The sequence below is a fragment of the Ixodes scapularis genome, unplaced genomic scaffold (genome assembly GCF_016920785.2).
Source record: "Ixodes scapularis isolate PalLabHiFi unplaced genomic scaffold, ASM1692078v2 ptg001158l_1___fragment_5__unscaffolded, whole genome shotgun sequence".
In the NCBI taxonomy this organism is placed as follows: Eukaryota; Metazoa; Arthropoda; class Arachnida; order Ixodida; family Ixodidae; genus Ixodes; species Ixodes scapularis.
This window is the reverse complement of record NW_024610110.1, coordinates 370,675-392,671: the sequence shown is the minus strand read 5'-3', so window position 1 is coordinate 392,671 and position 21,997 is coordinate 370,675. Positions and strand designations below refer to the sequence as shown.

The 21,997-nt window shown below is 45.6% G+C and overlaps 1 protein-coding gene and 1 long non-coding RNA gene across 5 annotated transcripts in view; one reads left to right on the top strand and one right to left on the bottom strand.

Annotated features, from left to right (window-relative positions):
* Positions 1–7,802, top strand: part of LOC120845450 — a 44,065-nt gene extending 36,263 nt beyond the window's left edge. For 3 of the 4 annotated variants that reach the window (XR_005716654.1, XR_005716655.1, XR_005716652.3), the window contains exon 5: positions 452–1,191. This is a non-coding gene — a long non-coding RNA (uncharacterized LOC120845450). Of the gene's footprint in view, positions 1–451; positions 1,192–7,546 lie in introns of those variants that run through there. The other variant, XR_005716653.3, reaches the window with a different exon arrangement.
* A 12,494-nt stretch (positions 7,803–20,296) lies between these two features.
* LOC115318140 lies at positions 20,297–21,007 on the bottom strand (the record flags this gene model as incomplete). The annotated part of the gene is made up of 1 exon (XM_029977853.2): positions 20,297–21,007. A coding segment is annotated over one exon (711 nt), but the record flags the coding sequence as incomplete, so codon positions are not given.
* Between the last annotated feature and the right edge of the window lie 990 nt (positions 21,008–21,997).

Here is a 21,997-nt window from a genome sequence, read left to right as displayed (position 1 = left end):
ATGGCTCGGACAACCTGAAATTGTGCAATGTCTCTTAAGAGTGAGCTCCTGTGATTAATTTCAACCAGACGAGACATATATATGTACCTAGCAGAGCTTGCATTCAAATTTGCCACTTGACAGAGGCACGTGATTGTTTATGTCGTTTGCACGGAAATTGACTGAATATCATATTCAATCTTGGTTCGTACATAACATGCTTAACTGCATGAAGCAAGTGATAGATGTAAGGGACATACTTTAAACCTACTTTAGGTGGACAACATCTCTGTACAGCATCTGCTCTCTTCCCCATATTACAACTAATGCACAGAGTATATAGAATGTGCACTAAAGCACAGGTTACATTGATATTCTTGACAGGCATTAGATACCCAGAGGTTTGATTTTTTTCTTTGGTGTTCTGCGTGCAGGCAATTAATTGTGTGTTTTTTTTTTGTTTTTTTTCTAGAAGCCGTGGTCGCAAGGCACCCATGACATTGAAGTCTTCCAAACAAGGCACTATGAAGGCATGACTTGTAGCGGCACTGGAGCAAGCGACACGGTCCGGGTGAGCCGCAAGTGTAACTGTTACACTGTAAACAGGAAATATAGACATGTGTCTGACAAAGCACAGACTCATAAAACTTTCATGTAGCAATAATAGTTTAATTTAACTAAACAGTGCATCAACAGAGCCTGACCCAAGAATGGGGAATTGGGGAACCGGCCAATGTGTAGAGTCTAACAGAAACAAGGAAGGCGATAAAAACAAATGGGGCAACATGTTAAGATAGGACAATAATGTCGTGCCTATTTTTTGTTTTCAATTAAGATTTTATAGGAGCTAGCAAAATATGTCCTTGCAATGGAATAGACCTACTTTTACAAAAAGACCTTTAATGTTTTTGTTAAAATAAATTGCGTCTGAGGAGGTGGAAATATGATTTTCCCAATTGCGCATTAACATATCTTCGAGCTCCACAGGGTAATAAAACTTCCCGAAACGTAAATATTTTTATGCATGCTCAGAAGTGTTTTTAAATATAGAAAAAGTCAAACAATTTTTTTGAGAGAATTCAAAGATATTGTCATCCTCAATTTTTTTTTTTCATTTTCGTTATTGAACACTTAGAAACATGTAATTCAGAATCCACCACCAAGACCTGTTGTATTCTATTGTCTTAAAATAAAGAAATAACGGTTTTGCCGGGTCTGTTGCAGTCAATTTCTGTTGGAGGTGCTGTGTCTCAACAACTAGTGGTTACTCGAGCACCGTATCCACAGTGGCCATAGTTGGTCGCATTATCTCCCAGGCACCACAAAGCATCATACAAAAAAATGTTTTTTTATTTATATTTTTTTTTATCTGTGATGTGTCTGGTAGTGCCTATGGAAACTGAACTTTGTGGTGCATCAGTCCTCGGGGTGCTGTGCTTGGTTGATTGCTCTCAACTGTGCTAATTTCTCGAAGTAGTATTTTAGTGCATGTAGGGAGTTGACAAAATGATTCAAATAATTTATCTAGAAGTCACTATACTCCGTTTGTAAGTGCAATGGATTGTAGCGGCCGTTGCCAGCTGTCTCGGGCAACTTAGCGCATCAAGTGACAACACATCACAGCGCCTCTCTCCGAGGTCACTACATTGAGTTGACTTGTGTGGCCTGTAGCATGGTCTGTGTTGTATTGTAAGGTATAACGAACATATGAACAGGAAACATTATGAATTTTATGCCCCAATTGATGGCGGGCATGGCGAGGGTAAAACAATAGCAGGCTGTGTCTAAAAAGAAAATGATAAATGGACGAAGAAGCAGAAAGCTAGGCAGTGTCATTGGAGCAACATCATGCCTTCGCGCAAGTGGTGACTCTGGTATTTGTAATACCGTTGCACACTGGCTGATGTTTACACCACACAACTGAAGGCTGAACTCTCTTAACACCATGGTAATGGGTCATTTCAGATGAAACTGAGTAGTAGGTAAATGGTTGACATTTTTTTATTTGCTTGATATTTTATATGTCATTCCCTAAATTATAGTTTACACCAGTTCATATTTACAAACTGTAGCGCCACTGGCGCCGCGCATGCGCGATGGAGTGTGGGCGAGAAGCTCGCCGTCGCCCATAAACAAACCATTGGAATGCGATGTTGTCGTTGTCGGTGTGAGTCCCCGTGCCCTTTTTGGCGTTCGAATTGGTGATTCTACGTCGTTTTTGCGATGCCTGACTACTTGAGCGGCCTCAGGGAGATTACCGAGGCTCGTTACACCGCAAAACTTCGCGTGAATAATGTGGCATGCGGCGATTCATTCCGCGTGGACGCCGCAGAATGTACGCTAAAGCCTGATTCGCATGATGAGATTTCGCTCGCAATTTTCAGTCGCGAAGTCACTCGGGCTGCAACAGCGTGAACCGTAGCTGAGATGGTCGACGCCGATACTGAAAATCGCAAGCAGAATCGGACCAAGTGAATTAGGCATAACAAGTTGGTGATGGCCACTGGTAACAATGATGAACATCTTTTTGTATCTACTGTTTACATGAAGCCTGCTTACCAAGTTTCAAATTTAAGTCTTTTGAGGGCTGCACTTACTTCTTATCGCAAGTACGGCATCAACATTTGATGTTCGGGCCGGTGTCTTCTAAAAGAGCAGACAAGCAGAATTGTCTGAGACAGCAGACGATAGTTCGAATGATCAGGCGGCCGTTTGAACTTGAAGACGCACTGAACATAGTCATTATACAATGGTCGGTACAACATGACGGTTTTTTGGCATTCATGTGGGAACAAAAGAATAAATTGATGACCACCAGTATTCGTGAATTCAACCCGAAGTGCTTCCCGCCCAAGCAGATGTGGTCCGACGGCATCTGGTTTTCCCTTTTCACGGCACATATCCACGTTCTCGAACGAACCGAGCACATGAGAACTAACCTTCAAACCTTTCTAGACTCTTTTAGTACAGCCCCAGTCGTGATGTTTTGACGAGAAAGCGGGTTTTTGTCAGGTTACTTTCAAAACAACGCAGGAATACACGTCTCGCACGGGGACTTCCGCCCACAGCCCCAGACCGGAATTGTGCCCGAAGCGCCACCACCGCACTGTGACGTAACAGAGTTGAGTTTGTGTATGAAGGAATACAAAAAACACTTTTGGATAAAAAACTAAATTTCTAGACACAAAAAGGTGTAGATTATGAAAAGCTAGGTTGTCACTTGCATTCACGAGCATGACTGATGTGATCAAGTTTGATGTGAATACCTTAAGTAATAGTTTTAGGCAATTATAGGCTAGAGTACCCAAAAGCCTTGCGGAAGCAAAAATAGCGTCGTCACCAGTGCGCATGTGCCAAGCCTAGACCTTGTCTGGATTGGCGCATTACGACGATGCCATTTCTTTGAAACGCACAAATTTGGACACATTCTAAAACTTGCAATTAGAAGTTCATTAATTTTGAGAAACAATGTCTGGGTTAGGCAAAAGAGGCCTTGAGAACATACGTTCATCATTCATGCTCCTTTTTTTTTTCATACTTTATATTGAATACAAAATATTTGCATATAACGAGCAGATTTAAAAATCCTCTTGACTAGAATATCTGCAACAAATTTCTTGTTCAGATGCCGCAGTTTATAAATATGAGTTACGTATTAAAATAAGGACTTAGGAGAGTACAAGTGAAATCTCGGCAGCAACCTGCAGGGTTTCTATTTAAGTATCGTACAGTAGTGGAAGGCTTGTAAAAACTATAACAATATTAAATTCAAAACTATTCAACAGAAAAAAATATTCACTTTAAATTCGTTTTGAACTCAAAATCCACTATACGTCAAACTCGTTTACATCAAACTCGCAAGAAAACGTCTGCCAGTTCGATATAGCGGGTTATTCAATTAGAAGTATTAATGAATTTGACTCTCAAAAATCCACTTTCTGCTGAAATATTACACAATGAAATAGTCTTGCATCTTCTGCTGCTTTTTCTTCATTGCATCCGCAATAACAATATTTTTCTACGCTATCGATGGACTCCGAAATTGAGGCCGCTGCCTTCTATATTCGCACATTAGGGCCGAACTATGCCGAGAGCACGGAGCACGTCCGAGCAGTAGCACCTGCAGAGCTTCCGTTTCGCTTTGCAAATTGGCTTTCCCCTAAGGCAGGCAGCTGCGTTGGGGGAAAGCCAGCTAGCAGAGCAAGCTGGCTTTTTTTTTTTCGGGCGGCCGCCTCAACCTTCTCGGAAGAAAAGGCAGTATTCTCTTTTGTGGACGGAGTCGGAAGAGGAACCATGGAGCGCCCTCCCCCTGCTCCCTGCGCAAAAGAGATTTTTTTTTTTTGTTCCGGGCGGTCGACCAACACCTCCCAGAAGAGAAGGCCGTAGCGCTCCTCTCGTGACGTCGCAAATGAAGGCCATCGGGGGCGCACGTCGAAGCGAAGGCAACGCGCGTGGGTCGATTGTTGTAACGCGGTTTTAGTCACATAAGCGTGATTTGTTAGCTAAAATGAAAGCTGCCCATAACAATGGGTCTAGAAAACATTGTATTTCACGGGCAAAGCATTACATCGCTAAATAATCGGTACAAAATGGCACGAAGTATGCGTATAAGACGCCTATACAAAGAGATTGTTTTAAGTTGAAAACATTGAGTCACGCAATTGTTGTAGGAATGCATAATTTATACAGAAACGCTTCAACGAAATTGTGAGACACGCAGTGAGTGGACACAGCAAAACAGATCAGTTAAAGATCAGGTCAGGTGGACGTAGTCAACGTGGACACAGCTAGAGAAGGGTCACTTACAATCATGTAAACAAAATATAACTTCTTTTGTATACAATAATACTATTGCCGTAATACAGTTAAGGTCCTGGTATAAATGCGGTAAAGGCAATAAAATGACATTAGTATCAGCAAACACGAAACCACAAAAAATGCATTTTGTATGATCGCACAAACTTGTCATTCACCTTCCAGTGAAAACTAGAATGTTACAACGCATATTTACAAATGTCGACGCCACTGTACACGGATAGCGACAAAGAACAAAATTCCACTCTATCACAAAATTTTAAAAGAAAGACTGCAGCACTTACTTGCGTCCCACATGACCAAGAAAGCCCGTAAATAAGTTGTTTCTCACCTGTCGATCGTATCCATATGTCCCACAATATCTGGCACGAAAACATTTGAAGACAAGCTCCAAGAAGTCCCTCTTAGTCGAGATCTCGAGAGGTCTATCGATAATCAACCAGTGTCATTGTTGGCTAGTTTCCACACACGTCACTCAAACAGTAGCAGGACTTGTTCCGCGAATCCACGTAAATGCCGTAGTATCAAGCGAACACAAAAACTACCCGAGACTGCGGTGACGACAGGAAAACGTCGGGAACAAGGATCAAAAGAACCTCACACGAGAGCAGCGGAGCAGTGTGGGAGGCTTAACGTTGTCGGCCCATCTCTTGCTCGTGTGCGCTCCCCGCGGCGATGACTTGATTTTTTTCCATTCTCTTCCCTTCTGAAAGTCCCAGCGTTCCTTTTCAGACAGTCTGCAGCTCGCACACAACATACATTTACCAGAATCGGAGCCGTTGGAGGGAAGATGAAAATGTCTCACCGAACTGGTTCATTCGAAAGTTGTGGGGAGCTGCGGGACTGCACATAGTCCCGCAGTTATAGGGGTAATCATGAATATAAAATTGGTACTTTCAACCTTGGTAGCACATTGTATATTACATTTATATTATATATATATAATAAATTGTACAAGACAGCACTTTTAAGACATTAATGTCGGATAAACGCGCACAAACCCCACCGTGCCGCTTGACAAGAAAAATGTTTTTCACGACGATGTGATATTTTTTTTTTATGTAGTTGCACCATGGCCTTCCTTCTCCGACATTGTGATGTAACCACTCGGAGCGCTACGGCCTTCTTTCTTAGAGGTGTTAAGTCAATGCGTCCGCCCACAAAAAAGAAGCCAGCGTGCTCTTCAAGCTGGCTTTCCCCCAATGCGGCCGCAAACATTGGGGGAAAGCAAGCTTGCAGAGCAAAACGGCACTCTTGGCAGTTCGATGTATCGGTAGTGGCTGCTATTTTTGTTCAATGTAACCGTAATTGTTGATATATATTATCGCTGTAACATTACTGTGCACAAAAGTTTTTCAATATAAGAAATAATTCCAAGTAAACGGGTTCAATATAGTCGGGTTTGACTGTACACACATACCTACAAAACATAGTTCCTGAATAATGTGCAAACATTTCTCTTGATGTGACAACGGGTTTAGGTCAACTAGGGTCAGGACAAAGCAGCTTCGGCTTTCGACAGCACAGTTCATGGTGTTTTCGAACAACCTATTGCCAGGCAAGACTAACGAAAGATGTGTCTAGCCCTATACTCTTGCTCCTAACCAGGGTCCTGGTTGCTGGAAATCGGGGCAAGCAATCTTTCCAACTTTAAACATTTACTGTGTTTAGATGGCACGAGCTGCTGAGGGTGATGTCATTTTTGTAGGATCTAATGCCAACGGCATGTGCTCATGAGAAAAATGCATATAGGCACATCCGGTTACCAAATAGCACCGTAGTGCAGTCAATGGCACGGGCTTGTACCGGAGGACGCTCTTCCACATATTCCCAACAGAACAGAAGCAAGTGTGTGGAACAAAATGATCAGATCTCATCACTTTCAACAAAGCACACATGAAGGAATGCTAGGTAATGTTATTCCCTGAAGTTTGACTGTCATTGCTCCTTGAAAGAGTATTACATATCCGTCCTTTGCTTACTGTTAATGTGTACTTGCCAAATAGGATTCCCTGTTCACTTGTTTATTTTTCACTTGAAATAAATTTACATATTTTTGTTGGCTCCTGCCATGAATTAGGGTGTGTTTCTGTAGCCCCCCCCCCCCCCAAACAGAGGAGGCCAGCTGCATGACAAGAAATTGAATAGGCCAACAGGCAACCTGCAATCCACTTGTTAGGGGAACATGAGCGACACTAAATAAGCTATGCTCCAGAGTAACAACACTTAGGCCATCTTATGGATTAAAATTATTGTATTCAAATTATTTGGAGCTTTACTTAGAATTTCAAGGACAGCTTTCCGTCGTCCAGAAATGTTGAAGCGGTTCATGGCAGAGCGGTCTCACTCAATCTTCTGGCGGTGCCACAAGACAATCGGGGAGTGGAGTCCCTAAAGGCGCATTCACACTTCCAAAATCTGGTGGTCGCGCGACTGCTTTTTTGTCGCAAAAGCGAGCGGTTTCAACTCCAAACCAGTCGCTTTTGCGATCATCACCGTCTCTCGGTGACCAAAATGCAGTCACGCAACCACTGCGTCTTGCAAGTATGAACAGACCTTGAGCGTGGCCTCTAGTGAGAGTCATTGGGCTAACCATCTTTGCCAAGTTTTTTCTATGGACACCATACCAGCTTGGTTGTCAACCCAATGCCATTGCCGGCCACTGGCATCCTGCCGGTGCCACACTGTCAATTCGGCGGCCGACCGAAAGCCGCCCTCGGCCAATGGCGTTCTGCTGGTACCACAATCTCAGGTTGGTGACCAACCCAAAACCGCCCTCGGCCACTGGTGTTCTGCCGGTGCCAGGATCCCAGGTCGGTGGCCGACCCAAAGCCACCCTCGGCCACTGGCGTCCTGCCGGTGCCACGATATCATCTCGGTGGCCGACCCAAAGCCGCCATCGGCCATTGGGGTCCTGCTGGTGCCAGGATTTCAGGTAGGTGGCCGACCCAAATCCGCCCTCGGCCACTGGTGTTTTGCCAGTGCCACGATATCATCTCGGTGGCCGACCCAAATCCGCCCTCGGCCACTGGTGTTTTGCCAGTGCCATCGATATCATCTCGGTGGCCGACCCAAAACCGCCCTCGGCCACTGGTGTTTTGCCAGTGCCATCGATATCATCTCGGTGGCGGACCCAAATCCGCCCTCGGCCACTGGTGTTTTGCCAGTGCCATCGATATCATCTCGGTGGCCGACCCAAATCCGCCCTCAGCCACTGGTGTTCTGCCGGTGCCACGATATCATCTCGGTGGCCGACCCAAATCCGCCCTTGGCAGCTGGTGTTTTGCCGGTGCCACGATATCATCTTGGTGGCCGACCCAAATCCACCCTCGGCCACTGGTGTTCTGCCGGTGCCACGATTTCAGGTTGGTGGCCGACCCAAATCCGCCCTCGGCCACTGGTGTTCTGCCAATTCCACCATGCCAGCTCGGTGGCCGACCCAATACCGCCCTTGGCCCTTAGTCTTCTGCCGGTGCCCGGCCATTGGTGCCCAGCCGATGCCTGAGCCAGGGGTGCTCGGCCATGGGGCCCGGCCCTCCCAAAGCCCGGGCAGGTGGGCCTTTCTTATGCCGAGGGACCATAACGAGGTCGGCACCGACCTCTTTGGCCGGGCAATGGCCGATGAAAATAGGCTCGGCCATGGGGATATGGCCATCCTTCGGCCGGGCTCCCCGTGCTACTTGGGCACCTCCCACCTTAATTTTTTTGGAGCTGAGAGGAGAAGCAAAATGGCAAGCACTGGTATCTTAGCTGGCTTGACCCTGTTTCCCTCCTCTACGAAACTTCTATAAGAAGCCCTCTACCTCCCGCATAATGAGCTCAAAAGAAAAGCGCCCCTCCTCCACCTTCCTTATCTGTAACCCAAGGCTATCGGCTACCTTGTACGGGAAGGACTTGGATATGGACTCTATGACTCTAACCACTTCAAGATTATTAAGAGCGGTAGAACCACGACTTGCTTGAAAACGTCTTTAGCGATGGTGAGCAGGGCATTTTGGTTCTGCTCTCAGCTCGGAGAAAGCGGCGTGCTTCGGAGGCCCCAAGCACGCCGCTTCTGTGCACAGCTGGATATATTTCAACCACAATAATTCGCCGGGTGTAACTCGATCATTTAAAACTACCGGGTGAAACAAGGAGACGGTAGGCTCTTTAAATCGACCGGAAAATTCGGTTTCTTAACCTATCGCGCTACGACTTTGTGCAGCTTTGCCCACAGATGGTGCATTTTTTTTCGTAAAATTTACAAAGAGCGAACTTACCTGAGGAAAAAGTAAAGAAAGAAAAAGGCTTAGCTCCTATGGAAACGCAGCGACGCCATCGGTCTTCAAACAACACGGTGCCGTTTCGCACTGGACACAAGAGATGGCGCAACGAACGCCGCCAACGAACGAGCATACGGCGCCGAGAGCCAGCGTCTTTAGCAGACAATCTTTTCGACTCGAGCGGCGCGTGTTCCGCAGGCGGCGACAGTCGCAGAAACAAAAACAGGCGCGGTAACAACGAGGAACAGCAGTTCCTTGTCTGCTAACTTCGGCGGCTCTCGTCGTCGTCTGCTCGTTCGTTGGCGGCAGTTGGTGTCGCGACCACTTGCCCCATCTCTTGTCTCCCGTGCGAAGCGGCGCCGTTTTGTTTGCAGACCGGAGGCGTCGCTGCGTTTCCATAGGAGCTAAGCCTTTTTCTTTCTTTACTTTTTCCTCAGGTAAGTTCGCTCTTTGGAAATTTTACAAAAAAAAATCCACCATCTGTGAACAACGCTGCACAAAGTCGTAGCGCGATAGGTTAAGAAACCGAATTTTCCAGTCGATTTAAAGAGCCTACCGTCTCCTTGTTTCACCCGGTATATCAGCGTTTGTTTTAGCTGTGATTTGTGAATGTGAGCATAAGAATAGCCAGGGTGTACCAAACTTACAGCATTTCCTTTTTAGCTATTTTGTGTTTTCGTATTCTAAGTTCACCCTAGGTTTTCTAGTTCCCTGCAAAACAAGGATGGCGTGTTTATCATCTGCATCTTGGGCATCATCAGTATGCTGCATCGTCGGCATACTCTGTGAGCTCGCCCCTTGTTTGACGTGTACGATTTTTACCAAGTTTAGCAACCAAGAAATGTCGAAACAAACTAAGGAAGTACACACTAAACATTGTAACACCCATAATCGTGTAAGAAGGGTGTAGGTTAGGAAAAACGCCCTTTCTACAAGCTTTTTACGCGATTTCTGAATATCGGTGGGTGTAAAATAGGTGTGCTGACGTTTTACACCCTTTACACGCCCTCTTTACAGCGATGCTGTCAAATACACCCTCGATTTTATAGCCGTTCATATTTATTCCTTTGGTTAAACTGTTGTTTATGTACGGCGGTACAAGCATCGAGTATAATTAATCGCCACACGGAGTCGCGTAAGATTAAGAAGTGCTAGAGAGAAGTTTTTGCAACTCCTATTGAAATCTTCGTTCGACACGAGCCTAAAATTACGTTTCGCGCGTGCATCAGTTTTATCAGTTCAACCTTAATTAAAAAAATCATCTCTCGCAAAAAAAAAAAAAAAAAAGTGAACGAAGAGCTGTCAATATACAACCTAGGCAACACACAGTATTGCGCTGTTATGGATATAAATAGGAAAGATTCTGCCGATATTATATTGGTCTAGCCAATATCTGAAAAATGGAATGGGTCGCGCCGACGCTATCCTGACATACCGTACCTGGCGCCGTTTTTGGTTGACTGTTAAGAGTGTCCTGCGTGCATCGGCTATGCCGGCGAGGTATTTCTGTTTCTTGACTGCCTAAAATCCGACGTTAAAAAAAAAATAAAAAGCAAGAAGAGTGAAAAGACGGTGAGTGTGGAGGCGAGCTGGTGGTAGCTAATCATGTCGTATTTGTTCTCTGTGTCTGTTCCTTCTACTGAAAGTTCTTCCGATTTCTTCCACCGCAGTCTCAGGCGTAATACGACATGGAAAGCAAAATTAAGCGAAATAGAATCTGATTACTTTTTACCTGAGAAAGACCTTTTAAGCTGAAGACTTGAACAAACCTGTGGCGCCTTCATTTCGGATATTACAAACTCACCTGACTGGGTTTCGCACTACGTATAGCACCTTCACTGAGAGTTTATTTTGGAGTGTAGCTCTGAAGAAACAATGTCGCAAGACAGTCGAAAGTGCCGGATTAATGACACCCCCAGGGACGCGACTCTTATCTCTGCGTAATGACACCAAAATATCTAGCTTTCCGACGCTTTGTTTTTTCGGTTTTTCTTTGGTAGACGTGAGACCGCGTCTTCGGCGGCGTTCAAAATTATTTTTTGTATTTATCTTGTGATCTCGCGGTCCGCACCAGAGCATGCGAGTCAACATGAGTGGCAGTTTGAGACGCTCAAGGTTGCACTACGCAAACCAAGTCCTGGCGAGTCCGATTTCGGGACCTTCCCCGGGCAGGGCAGGGGCAGAGCCTTTTATACTGGGAGAGTTCGGCGGTCTATTGATCCAGCCGCCAGTCTGGCAGCACTGATCGAACAGTCTGGCAACTGTGCGCATGGCATTCCGAGTCATCCGCCATGATGTGCCTTGTCGTCTCGAGCCGGCAGCCGTCAGACTAGCGGTGAGCGAGAGACGACGGTGAAAATGATCGTTCTGCGCTCCGCGAGACGTTAGAAGAAAACGTAATGGGGTGCTGTAGTACCGTTGAGTGCTCGAACAGCGCGAAAAAAGGGTTCAGGATGTACCGGTTCTCGCAAGGAAAAGAAACCGTGCAAGGCACAAGCTCCGGGAGGCCAAACCAAGGAGCGATAAGTGGAAGCCGACTTCGAGTTCTCGATGGTGCGAGGTAATATTATAATTATTTTATTTTGTGAGTTAAACGCGTTTTATTTTGACTAAAACTGTGCAGCGACTTGACGCGGCAGCGTCAGGTGAGAGTGCCCGTTGATCACGAAGCCGTTTCCTGCCGCGCAAGACCTGATACTTGCGAGCGGCCTAGCTTGCCAAATTGGAACTGTGTATAATGTACGGAGCCGATCACTGCAAGTGTGTGCACGTCGCTTAATGACGCGTGCACTGTACGAGCGCATGCGCTCCGTCGGCACGTTCGAAGCATTCATCTCGCTCTCGTAGCTTTCTCTACGCTCAAGTTTTTGGAAGCGGCCTCGTAGCTCCGCTTCGCCGTCTCGCTAGTGCTTTTGTTTCGCTAGCGATACCTTTATTATTTTTTTTAATACGCGTAGTAAATATTTACTTGTTCTGCCTTTTTCTTTTTCTTTAGGTGCACTTCGCAGACAGTGAATTCGAAAGCGGTTGTCGATCCCGAAAAGCTCAGGCAGAACGCGATGCCGACGCTGCTTCTTCACAGCAAACCAAACAATGTCGGAAAAAAGAACCCAAAAGACCGGCAGGGGAGGAAGCATGAAGGAAAATCACGATCGGTCCGCCGTATTCCGCACATTGGTGCACAAACCTTGTGATGTGGTAAACAGTCGGGAGCGATCTAGACAATCGAAATTACCCACTACAAAATGCGCACAAGGCCGCTGAGCTGTGTCGGACGTCGGGCGTTTTTGAGCGATTCCCCATTTATAAATGAGTGCCGTTCGTAAACGGGCGGTTTGTTTGCTACTTTTTACATGAATAAAGCGCCGAATCACCAAATGGTTATTTTATGACTTTCTCCTCGAGGCAACAAAAGCGCGAACGGCAAAACCTACACGCGTATACAACGCACGTCAATGGGGACCCACTTGCCGGGAGGCACATTTTGGCGGGAGCGGAACCCGCTGAATCCGGTAAACCTAGCGGGCCGTAAGCCCCTCCCATATGCCGAACTCTCCCAGTATAAAAGGCTCTGGGCAGGGGGCAATACAAAGCAGCAGAGGGAGATTAGCGGCTTTGTCCAACCCCCTTTGAGCTCGTCTTTTGATAAGCCTCTAAACCTTCTTTTGTGTCTTCGTGTTGCTGTGAGCGAGTGCGAAGGCCGCTTCTAGCAAATCAGAGGGGTGGCGCGAAACACGTGACCGCTCTCCGTAGGACAAGGACGCTTGGACGAAAATTTGTCTCGTGATTCGCTCTGACGCGCTGATGGGCTACTGGGGCCGTAGTCTTTGCCGTATGCCAAGTTATGGTGAGTTAGAGGTGCTGCGTAGGTCCGGTTTACAAAAAGGGGGGCGCCCGTCAGTGTATTCATGTTTTTCGTGCGTTTCAGTCGCGGCCATGATTTTTCGTCGTGAACGACAGGAATACATCCATGCCAACTTTTCGGAAATGGTCGTTTATTTCGTCGGAGTCGATGGAATTATTGTGCTGTATTTGTTGGGCGCGTTTCGACAAAGAGCTGCTCATCGGCGGCCTCGAGACTTCCGTTGGATGTGATCGACTGCCTTCAAGCTCGGCATTGTGTTTGCGTTTTGTGCTGCCCAAATCAGATTACGCATCTGTCACGACAGAGAGGTGCTCATCGGTGACCACGAAACTTCCGCTAAATGTGAGCAACCGCCTTCATCCTCGTCATTGTGTTTGTTGCTAGTTCTGTGCTGCCCGAATCGGATTATGCATCTATCACGGATTACATGACATCGCTGTTTTATTTTGTAAGTACTCTGCAAGCCTGCTTCTGATCGAAGTCCAAAGGGGTTATGTTCGAAAATGTTTCATTTCTCCTAAAAAGAAGCGGAATTGACGGAAGCGACGATATCGCGTTTGATGGGTTAGATGGTCAAATGGCGAAAATAGGTGACTTTCGTCATTTGAACCTCTAACCAATCAAACGCGATATCGTGACTTCCGCCACTTCCGTTTATTTTTAGGAGTAACGAAACATTTGTCGAACATAGCCTCCCTGCTTCCGTTTCCATAGACCATTTTACGGTTTACAAACATGAACTGCCGCTTACGTCCCAAGCAACTCCCGGTCGTACCGTCTTTGGAAGCCTGCCTGTTTTGTCCACGTCACCAGTGCAAGGAAGCACAAACGTCACAAGAAAAGTACAGTTGGAGAATCAACTAGGTCCTTCGGTTGTACAATTTGAAGGGGTTATGAAACAATATCCGGTTGAAATATCCACGGTCCGCCACTGGTTTAGAAGCGTCTTGGTCGTGGTGGAATTGCGAGGATAAAAGAGAACTATTTCTTTCAGTCTTGTCTTCGCCATGTTTGATGACGTGCGCGTGAACGTGGCTTTGCCCTTTGGCACGCTTGTAATTGCACGCACTTGCCCGCATAAGCAGAGACATGGCTGGGGCCAGATGACCTGCTTGCGATCGTCTATAGAGAATTTCGTAGAACCTGTTAGAACCTTGATTAAAAAATAAAAAGTGGACCCGCCATTTGCAGTCATTTTTTCGTGCACTCTTTCGGGTTATTTCGCCCTACTTTATGGGTTTTAATAATCGCGCCTTTTTTTATTTCCCTATCTGGCGGTAATACACCCAATTTAGAGGGCGTACTGTGCAGTCATAACGCCCTAATAAAAAGGTGTACAGTAAAACCACACCCTAATTTAAGGGTGTTCAGAATAACGCCGTCCTTTAAGGGTGTCAGCGAAACACACCCTATTTTAGGGGTGTTAAGAACAACGCCCTTTTTAGGGCGCTTCGCTACACTCAAATGGGTGTTAGTTATAGGACAAGCCAGTCACACCCACAAGGGTGTTACGATGTTTAGTGTGTAGTGTGCAACGTGTACGACAAGTGGGAACCGGAACTCCCAATTGTTTCCGTATACAGGTTGCTTAGCGAGATCACTTGTGTAAGGTAGCAGGGATGGGGATCGAGCCCAGGACCCCTAGGTTATGCAGCGCGGTCGATCGGCACACGTGTTCTCAGCTGTGGTGTGCCACAGAACCCCCTAGGGCCAGCCGTAACCGAACGCGATCCGAATGAAATGGGGCTATGCGCCCTGGTGTGTGCGTGCTTCTATTTTGGTATATTCCACCTGCGTAATAATTTTCCAGCACCGGAAGAGTTTACGTATCAATGATCTCAGAACCCTGCAGCACTGATAAAACTTATTAATGGAGCGATTTAGGTGAGTTGGTTTATGATTTTAAATAAGCTTCGAAAAAACAGACAGGGTCCAAAAGTTGACATTAACGCTGGCGCACTCGCAACTAACATTGATTGAAAAAAAAAAAAAACTACCTGTTATATACCGGTAAAGGAGCTGTGCAACGATTTTAACGTTGAAAGAATTGGCATTTTCTGCTTTTAATATTGTTCACTGTGCCACAAATGGCAGAAAACAAACCTCCTTTCATCGAAATGTTGCTATTCCGCCGCGTAATAGCGAGGCGAAAATTAGAATATTTCCCGGCCTGCAGCCACGAGCGGCGGCCATGAGAAACAGGCGGCGTGACGTCACTTTGGTAGTTGTAAAAAAGATAGCAAGTCGTGCGAATACCTGCTCGATAAAAGGTAACTTTTCTATAAGTCTTGTCGTTCCAACATATATATAAATGCGTCAAAACCCTGGTGTCATCGACAAAACTTTTATTATACGGAGTTTTAGTGGCGCCATCTATCCTAGGTCCACAAAACCGCAAATAGCCGCCAAAAGCCGGAGGGTGAGGGGGACAGCGCCGGACGGGCAAGGACGGGTATGGCCTGACCCGGATGAGACTTTCCTCCTTTCACCGTATATTTCTCGGGGCGCCCTCCAGCACGTGGTCACGCGGTCGCGAGCGGATGAGTTCTCGCTAAAGCGAGAACTTTTCCGGAACCCCGCGCCTACTCAAGTGACGTCACTGCGCACGTGACCCGGAAGATGATGTGCGAGTTGAGAGGCGGCAAAAGCCTGGATCTTTTTCATATTTTTTAAATAAAAACTAGGGTATCCAGGCAAAATCTGCTTTGTGTAGTTCACTGCAGAAGTGTCAGGCATCAACTTCCACACTTATTTAAGCAAAGCCCTGAAATTGTTGCACAGCTCCTTTAAGAGGGCGCGGTACCTCTATTTATTCGTCCGTTCCAGCCACCAGATGGCGCGCGGCTCGTGACGTGGTTGCATGCGCAACTTCTCGATGGCGCAAGTATCGAAGTGTGAAAAGGCCCGCGTTATCCGCTGCGTGAAATAGATCCCCGAAATGTATCGGGTTCTCCCGGCGGAGGAAGTTTCTGCCTCCCTCGCGCGCGCTTGGTATGTCTGCGGTCAGTCAGCTCACTGTGCACAGCATCGGACGTCAGTGATAATACGCGCGGTGGCCGAGTCCGGCCTCTGCGCTGTGTGATGCGGTGGGTGGCGCTCGTTTCTGTTCGGAGGTAGGAATAAAAATGTTGGTCCTCTTTTTTACGACGCTCGTTTCTATAGCTTGGATTTTTATCTCAGCTGACGTACAGTACCGCTTCTTCGAAATCGACTTTGTGGCGAGCAGTTGAGAGTGGGGTTAGCATTTTATTTCGGTCAGCACTACACGTTCAATGGAGACCTTGGGCGACGATGTAAATATGTATTCCTTTCCAAAGTGTGTCCAAGGTGCGCAGCGACAATCGGAAATGTCACTGTGCACGCGACCTTCGGTTGGTAAAATACTTGCGTTAAATTCACTTATTCAGTCAAATCATTTTAGCCAACGTCTTTTATGTGTTTGGACAAATGACATGGTCGAGTCTATTGATAACCTTAGCTAGATAGGACGTCCGGAGTGCCCGGGCTTTAAATAAATTTGCTTTGTTTATGTGAATGTATTAACTGTTTTCTCTTTTCCGTGCTCGGTGCTATGCAAAAATCGCTTAGATGTTAGGGTAGCGTAGTGTGGCGGCGTTTTGCACGCCGACTCGCTATTGCATTCGCTATGCACAATACGTGTTTAGATGGAATATGGGGAATCGTATTTCCGATCGATATGATAAATTTACTTTGCTACAGTGTTAATTATATTTTCCTGATTTAAACTGGTTCGCCCCTGATCTGAGCCTAAATTCAAATTCAAAGGTGCCGACAGGCCTAGCGTCGTAACAGCCGTAATGCAAAGAAAAAAGTTAGTTCCATGAACGGAAATCAAAAAGGATACGAGGTGATTCGGTGTTATAGGAGTAATGAGTGCACGAATGATGCAATCGTACGTTTTTTGTCTATGATGAACGCTCCGCATCGCTGGGAAACGCTCAAGCTACCAGCAAAGACAGCAAGCTGGCGTGAAATTTTCATCGAGCGGAAAACGAGCGTCACTTTCAACAGGCGCTTTCATTTTGATATAACTCACATGCGCGCGAAATAGTAACAGGTAAGGCAGCAAAATTTAGATCTTAAGTCTCAAACACCGCCAGACTCAGCCGTGTCGGGGGCATCTCTCGCCAGTCAATACGTCAAAGGTATTTTGTTTATTTATTTATTTAGAAATACTACCAGTTTCCACCGGAAACTTTAGTAGGGTGGTTACGAGGTAAAACACAATTTACATGCTTTATAGTGCAATGTTAACACAAAAAAAAAATGACAGTGAGGAGGATGGGGCTACTCAGTGGAGACACGGGAGGATCTTAATACACTTATTACACTTGTAAATGGTGAAAATATCATTAAACCACTAGAATAGGATGAATCGATAGGAACACGTAGAATACACATCATATGAGGTGATTGCCCTGAGCGGTTGAGAATGATTCTCTGGATGTGGAGTGAACAATGTCGTCAGGTAAGCTATTCCACTCGGACACTACTCGCGGAAAGAATGAGTATTTGAAGAAGTTGTTGTTACTCCGATATTCTTTGAGTAGCCTTCCGTGATTCCTTCTCGTAGCTCTGGAAATGTGTGAAGTAACATATTTCATTTTATCTATAAGGGTTTGGTCATTTAATATTTGAAACAGGAACTTTAGTCTTGAGATTTTTGCCCTTTTCTCGAGTGGTGCTAGTTGAGCTAAATCGCATAAGTGGGACGGTGAGTCAGAGTAGCGAAATTTATTAAAAATAAATCTAGCAGCCAAGCGCTGTACCTTTTCTAGTTGAGCGACGTGTGTTTTATAGTGAGGGAACCATACGACATTAGCATATTTCATTATGGGACGTACCAGAGCCTTATATTCTACTGACTTTGTTTCGTGGGATGCTGATTTTAAAACTCTTCTTAGATACCGTAGTTTGTTAATTGCTTTGGTAGTAATGAAGTCGATGTGAGTTTCCCACCTAAGGCTCTGCTGAAACTGGAGTCCGAGATATTTGTACTGTTCGACTTTTTGAAGGGGAGTGTTGTCAATGGTGTAGGAAAATTGCAAAGTGCTTTTTTTTATTACTGATTGTCATATAAACGGATTTTTTCGCGTTTAATACCGTTTGCCAATCAGACCACCAGTCACTGATCATTTTCAGTGCACTGTCTAGTGGAAGCTGATCGTTTTGAGTTTTGACTTCGGTGTACAATATGCAGTCGTCGGCGAACAGTCTAATGTTTACATCAATGTTGTCTACTATGTCATTAATATAGAGTGAAAAGAGAAGAGGTGCTTGCACAGATCCCTGTGGGACTCCAGAAGTAACTGCGGTTAACGGTGAACTTTGCCCGTTAACTTTGACGAACTGTTTTCTACCAGTAAGGTATGCTTCAATCCAACTAACAATTTGTCCTGGGCCAAGTAAGGTTTTAAGCTTTAGCAGTAATTTCGCGTGTGAGACCCTGTCGAAGGCTTTGGACAAATCTAAAAGGATAACGTCAGTTTGGCTACGATTATTAATTGCTGAGGATAAATCTTGCACACATTCTGTTAACGGCGTTACGGTTGAAAGTCAAGATCTAAAGCCATGTTGACGGCTGGTTAACAGGTGATTTGTTTCTATAAATGCAGTGATGTGTTTTAGTACAACATGCTCAAGGATCTTGGAACACGACGATGTAAGCGAAATGGGTCTATAATTTGACGGGTCTTTCTTATCACCTGATTTGTGTATAGGTACCACTTGCGCAAGTTTCCAGTCAGATAGTATTTGGGCTGTTTCGAGTGATTTAATAAATATTAGTGTCGGATACTTAGCAGACCATTCCGCGTAGCGTCTAAGAAATACGTTTGAAATATTATCTGGGCCACAGCTTTTCTTAGTGTCTAAACTTAGTAGAAGGGATAGAATGCCAGGTTCAGATATGGTGATGTTATCAACGAATAGGGTATAGCTGTGATTAAAAGGGGGTGTCCGTCCATTATCTGTTGTAAATACGGATGCAAAATAGTCATTAAATGCCAGAGGAAGTTCCGAGTGTTCGTGAGAGAGTGATTCGGTAGCGCTGGATTTCCTTGGGTTCACGTATCTCCAAAATTTGTCTGGGGAAGTTCTAATAAATGACTAAGAGTGGAGTTCAAATACGATTGTTTGGCATTTTTGATTTCTTGTTTCAATATACTATTCAGAACCAAAATCTGGTTTCTGTTAAGTGGTACTTTTTGCTCCTTCGCATTTTTCCTTAGCCGGCCGAGCTTACGTTTAGTATGAATAATGTCTCGAGTTATCCACGGGTTATCCTTTTTTGTTATTTTATTCTTGGTGGGGATGAACTTAACCATACAATAATTCACTGTTTTCTTTAAAAAATCCCATAAATTACCTACGGAAGCATGGTCATCGAGAAAGAGTTCTAGAAATAGATCGTATTGCATATCAAGAAAATCAAGAATGCCAACATCGTCCACTTTGCAGTAGTCCGGCAGTACGGAACATAGAGATTAGTTTTTAATTGGTGGTCGCGTTTTAAAGGATGCCAAGACCATTGAGTGATCAGAGATGCCGTCTAGAATATCTACCGTGCAATCAAGTATTTCAAAATGTTGACTTACAAATATAAGGTCGAGTAATGATTGAGATGAACCATAAACACGCGTGGGCTCTCTTACTATCTGGTCGAGGTTATAACAAAAACATATTTCAAGTAGAGCGTCAGCGTTTACAGTTTTTTCACAGACATGACGTTCCCAGTCAATTTCTTGAACGTTGAAATCGCCGGCCATGATGACTCGACTATTACTGTTTATGTTTTTATCGACATAGCTGTGAAGAATGTCAAAGAAACTAGGCGGTGCGCCTGGAGGCCTGTATACGGCACCAACAAAACATGAATACTCGTGAAAAGAAACTTTGCACCAAAAGGATTCAATACCAGGAACATCAGGCATTTCAGTATATTTGAAGCCCTTTCTGATAGCGAGGGCCACCCCGCCGCCACGACCACCTCGATCTTTGCGTATTATTGTGTAGTTGGGCGGAACGACCTCGCTATCCGGGACACTCGGAGACAGCCACGTTTCAGTGATAATGACGACATCGGGATCGGTACTCAGGAAGCATGCTTCAAGTTCAATCAGTTTATTAACAACACTTCTAGCATTTAAATTCAAGATCCTTATTTCGGTTTGGCGACGCTCTTTATTTTTGTGCTGTCATGCTGGGCCTGATAGGGCGCTGTCGCCTGCCGTGACTCTATCGCGAACCGGGGATTTATCGCCTATCGTTTCGTCCCACGCGTACTACACGTTGTTGATTCGCACCTTGTCATAGACAAGAGTTACTTTGTCACCCGCTCTTTTGTTGTTTTAGTGCAATCCAAGAACTTCTTTCTGATTAGCTGGACTCGCTTCGAAAAATCCTCGTTGATTGAAATATTAGTGCCACGCAGTTTGGAACAGTTTCTTAGTATTGTTAGTTTATCTCTGAAGTCCAGAAGCTTTAGAATAATCGGTCGGGCTTTTCCGGGTGTTTGACTACCCAGTCTGTGAATCCTTTCAATTCCAGACGTAGAAACGTCAAGAATATCTTCAATTATGGTTTTAGATACTCGTGCTTCTAAGCTGTTACTGTTCTCATTTTCTGTTTCTTCTAGTCCGAATATTATTAAGTTGTTTCTCCGTCCCCGGTTTTCTAAGTCGTCCATCTTGTCTACAAGGGTACTTACGGTATTCTCAAGTTTTTCAATTTTCCTATCTTGTTTTATTGATGCCGCTTTAACACTGTCGATTTCTTTAAGCTTAGCTTCTATGGCACCCAGCCTTCTACAAGCTTCTTTTTGGCTAGTTTTAATCTCTTGAACGTCGCATGCAATTACATTAAGTTTGTCCATTATATCTTTTAATTCAACCGGTCCTGGATTTGATTCAACATCTCCGCACAACAACAGCAGGCTTTTCAGGGACTGTAAAACATCCCCTAGAACACAACAGAGGTACCGTGGGCACGGCAGCATTATCAAACACACGTTATTACTGTGGTTTGAACAAGGATAACGTTTTCTCACCTGCACAATGAACACAAATGGGTTATCGACTGTCATGTTGGCGAAGCCGCCGTGCCCACGAAGAAGGTCGAGTTGTCGCGCGCCCTTTATGTCCCTCGGGAACGCCGCTTGTGCTGATGCCGTTCGCGATGCGGTAGACGGGCAGTGAAGAGTGGTGATGAAATCCAAAGAGGCGAACGTTTCTTGGCCATGGTTGATGTCCTTCAAATGGCATTCCCTGCGCCGGCTACGACGCTTCCTCGGCTGAATCCGCGCTGTTCTCGTATCTCCGCTTGATAGTCGGCATGAGGTGCGTCGAACTGTACGTGTCAGTTACCCATTTCAGCGAAACCTTGATTTCGCAAAACTATTGCGCGTTAGAGATATGCATCGTTTTAATCAGCTATGACTATACCATATCTTACCAGTTGCGCGCAGTGCTTGGAAGCCACGAGCGAGAAATAAGTGAGAGTTTATTTTGTAGGACAATCGTGACGTGGAAACCCATAAAAGAGAGTCCCGATAAGAAGAGGGCTTCCCTTCTCTTCAAGTGCATGGGTTAAGCGCGATCCAAACCAACGCTTCTTTTTGCGCCTGTAGGTCGTGCGGCTGCGGATGTGACGCATTTCGGGGCGTTTTTGCTGTTTCCGGGAGCGCTTTCTGAGTCAGAACCGTGCGCTTTGGTTTGGACGGGCGCAACTTCGGGCGAGCGCGCACGCGCGCACGCAGGCACGAGCGCACAAGCGAAGTGCAACTGCGACAGACTGGCCGGCCAGACGTCGAGAGAAAGAGAGAGAGAGAGATCGCGTTGTCATGTTGGAAGAGAATAAAAGGGGGGAGGAGAGGGCAGCCAGACAGCGAGAAACGCGGGGCCGGAACTAGCTTGCCCTCCACCGATTGGCCGGGACACAGGAGCGCCCTACTACGTCACCGCGCGTTTTTGTGCGCGTTGAGAAGTTGAAATTATCCAACTTTCTTGTGCGCGCCCGGAAGGAGCGAAGAAGCGGCGCGACGTCACGAAAATATTTC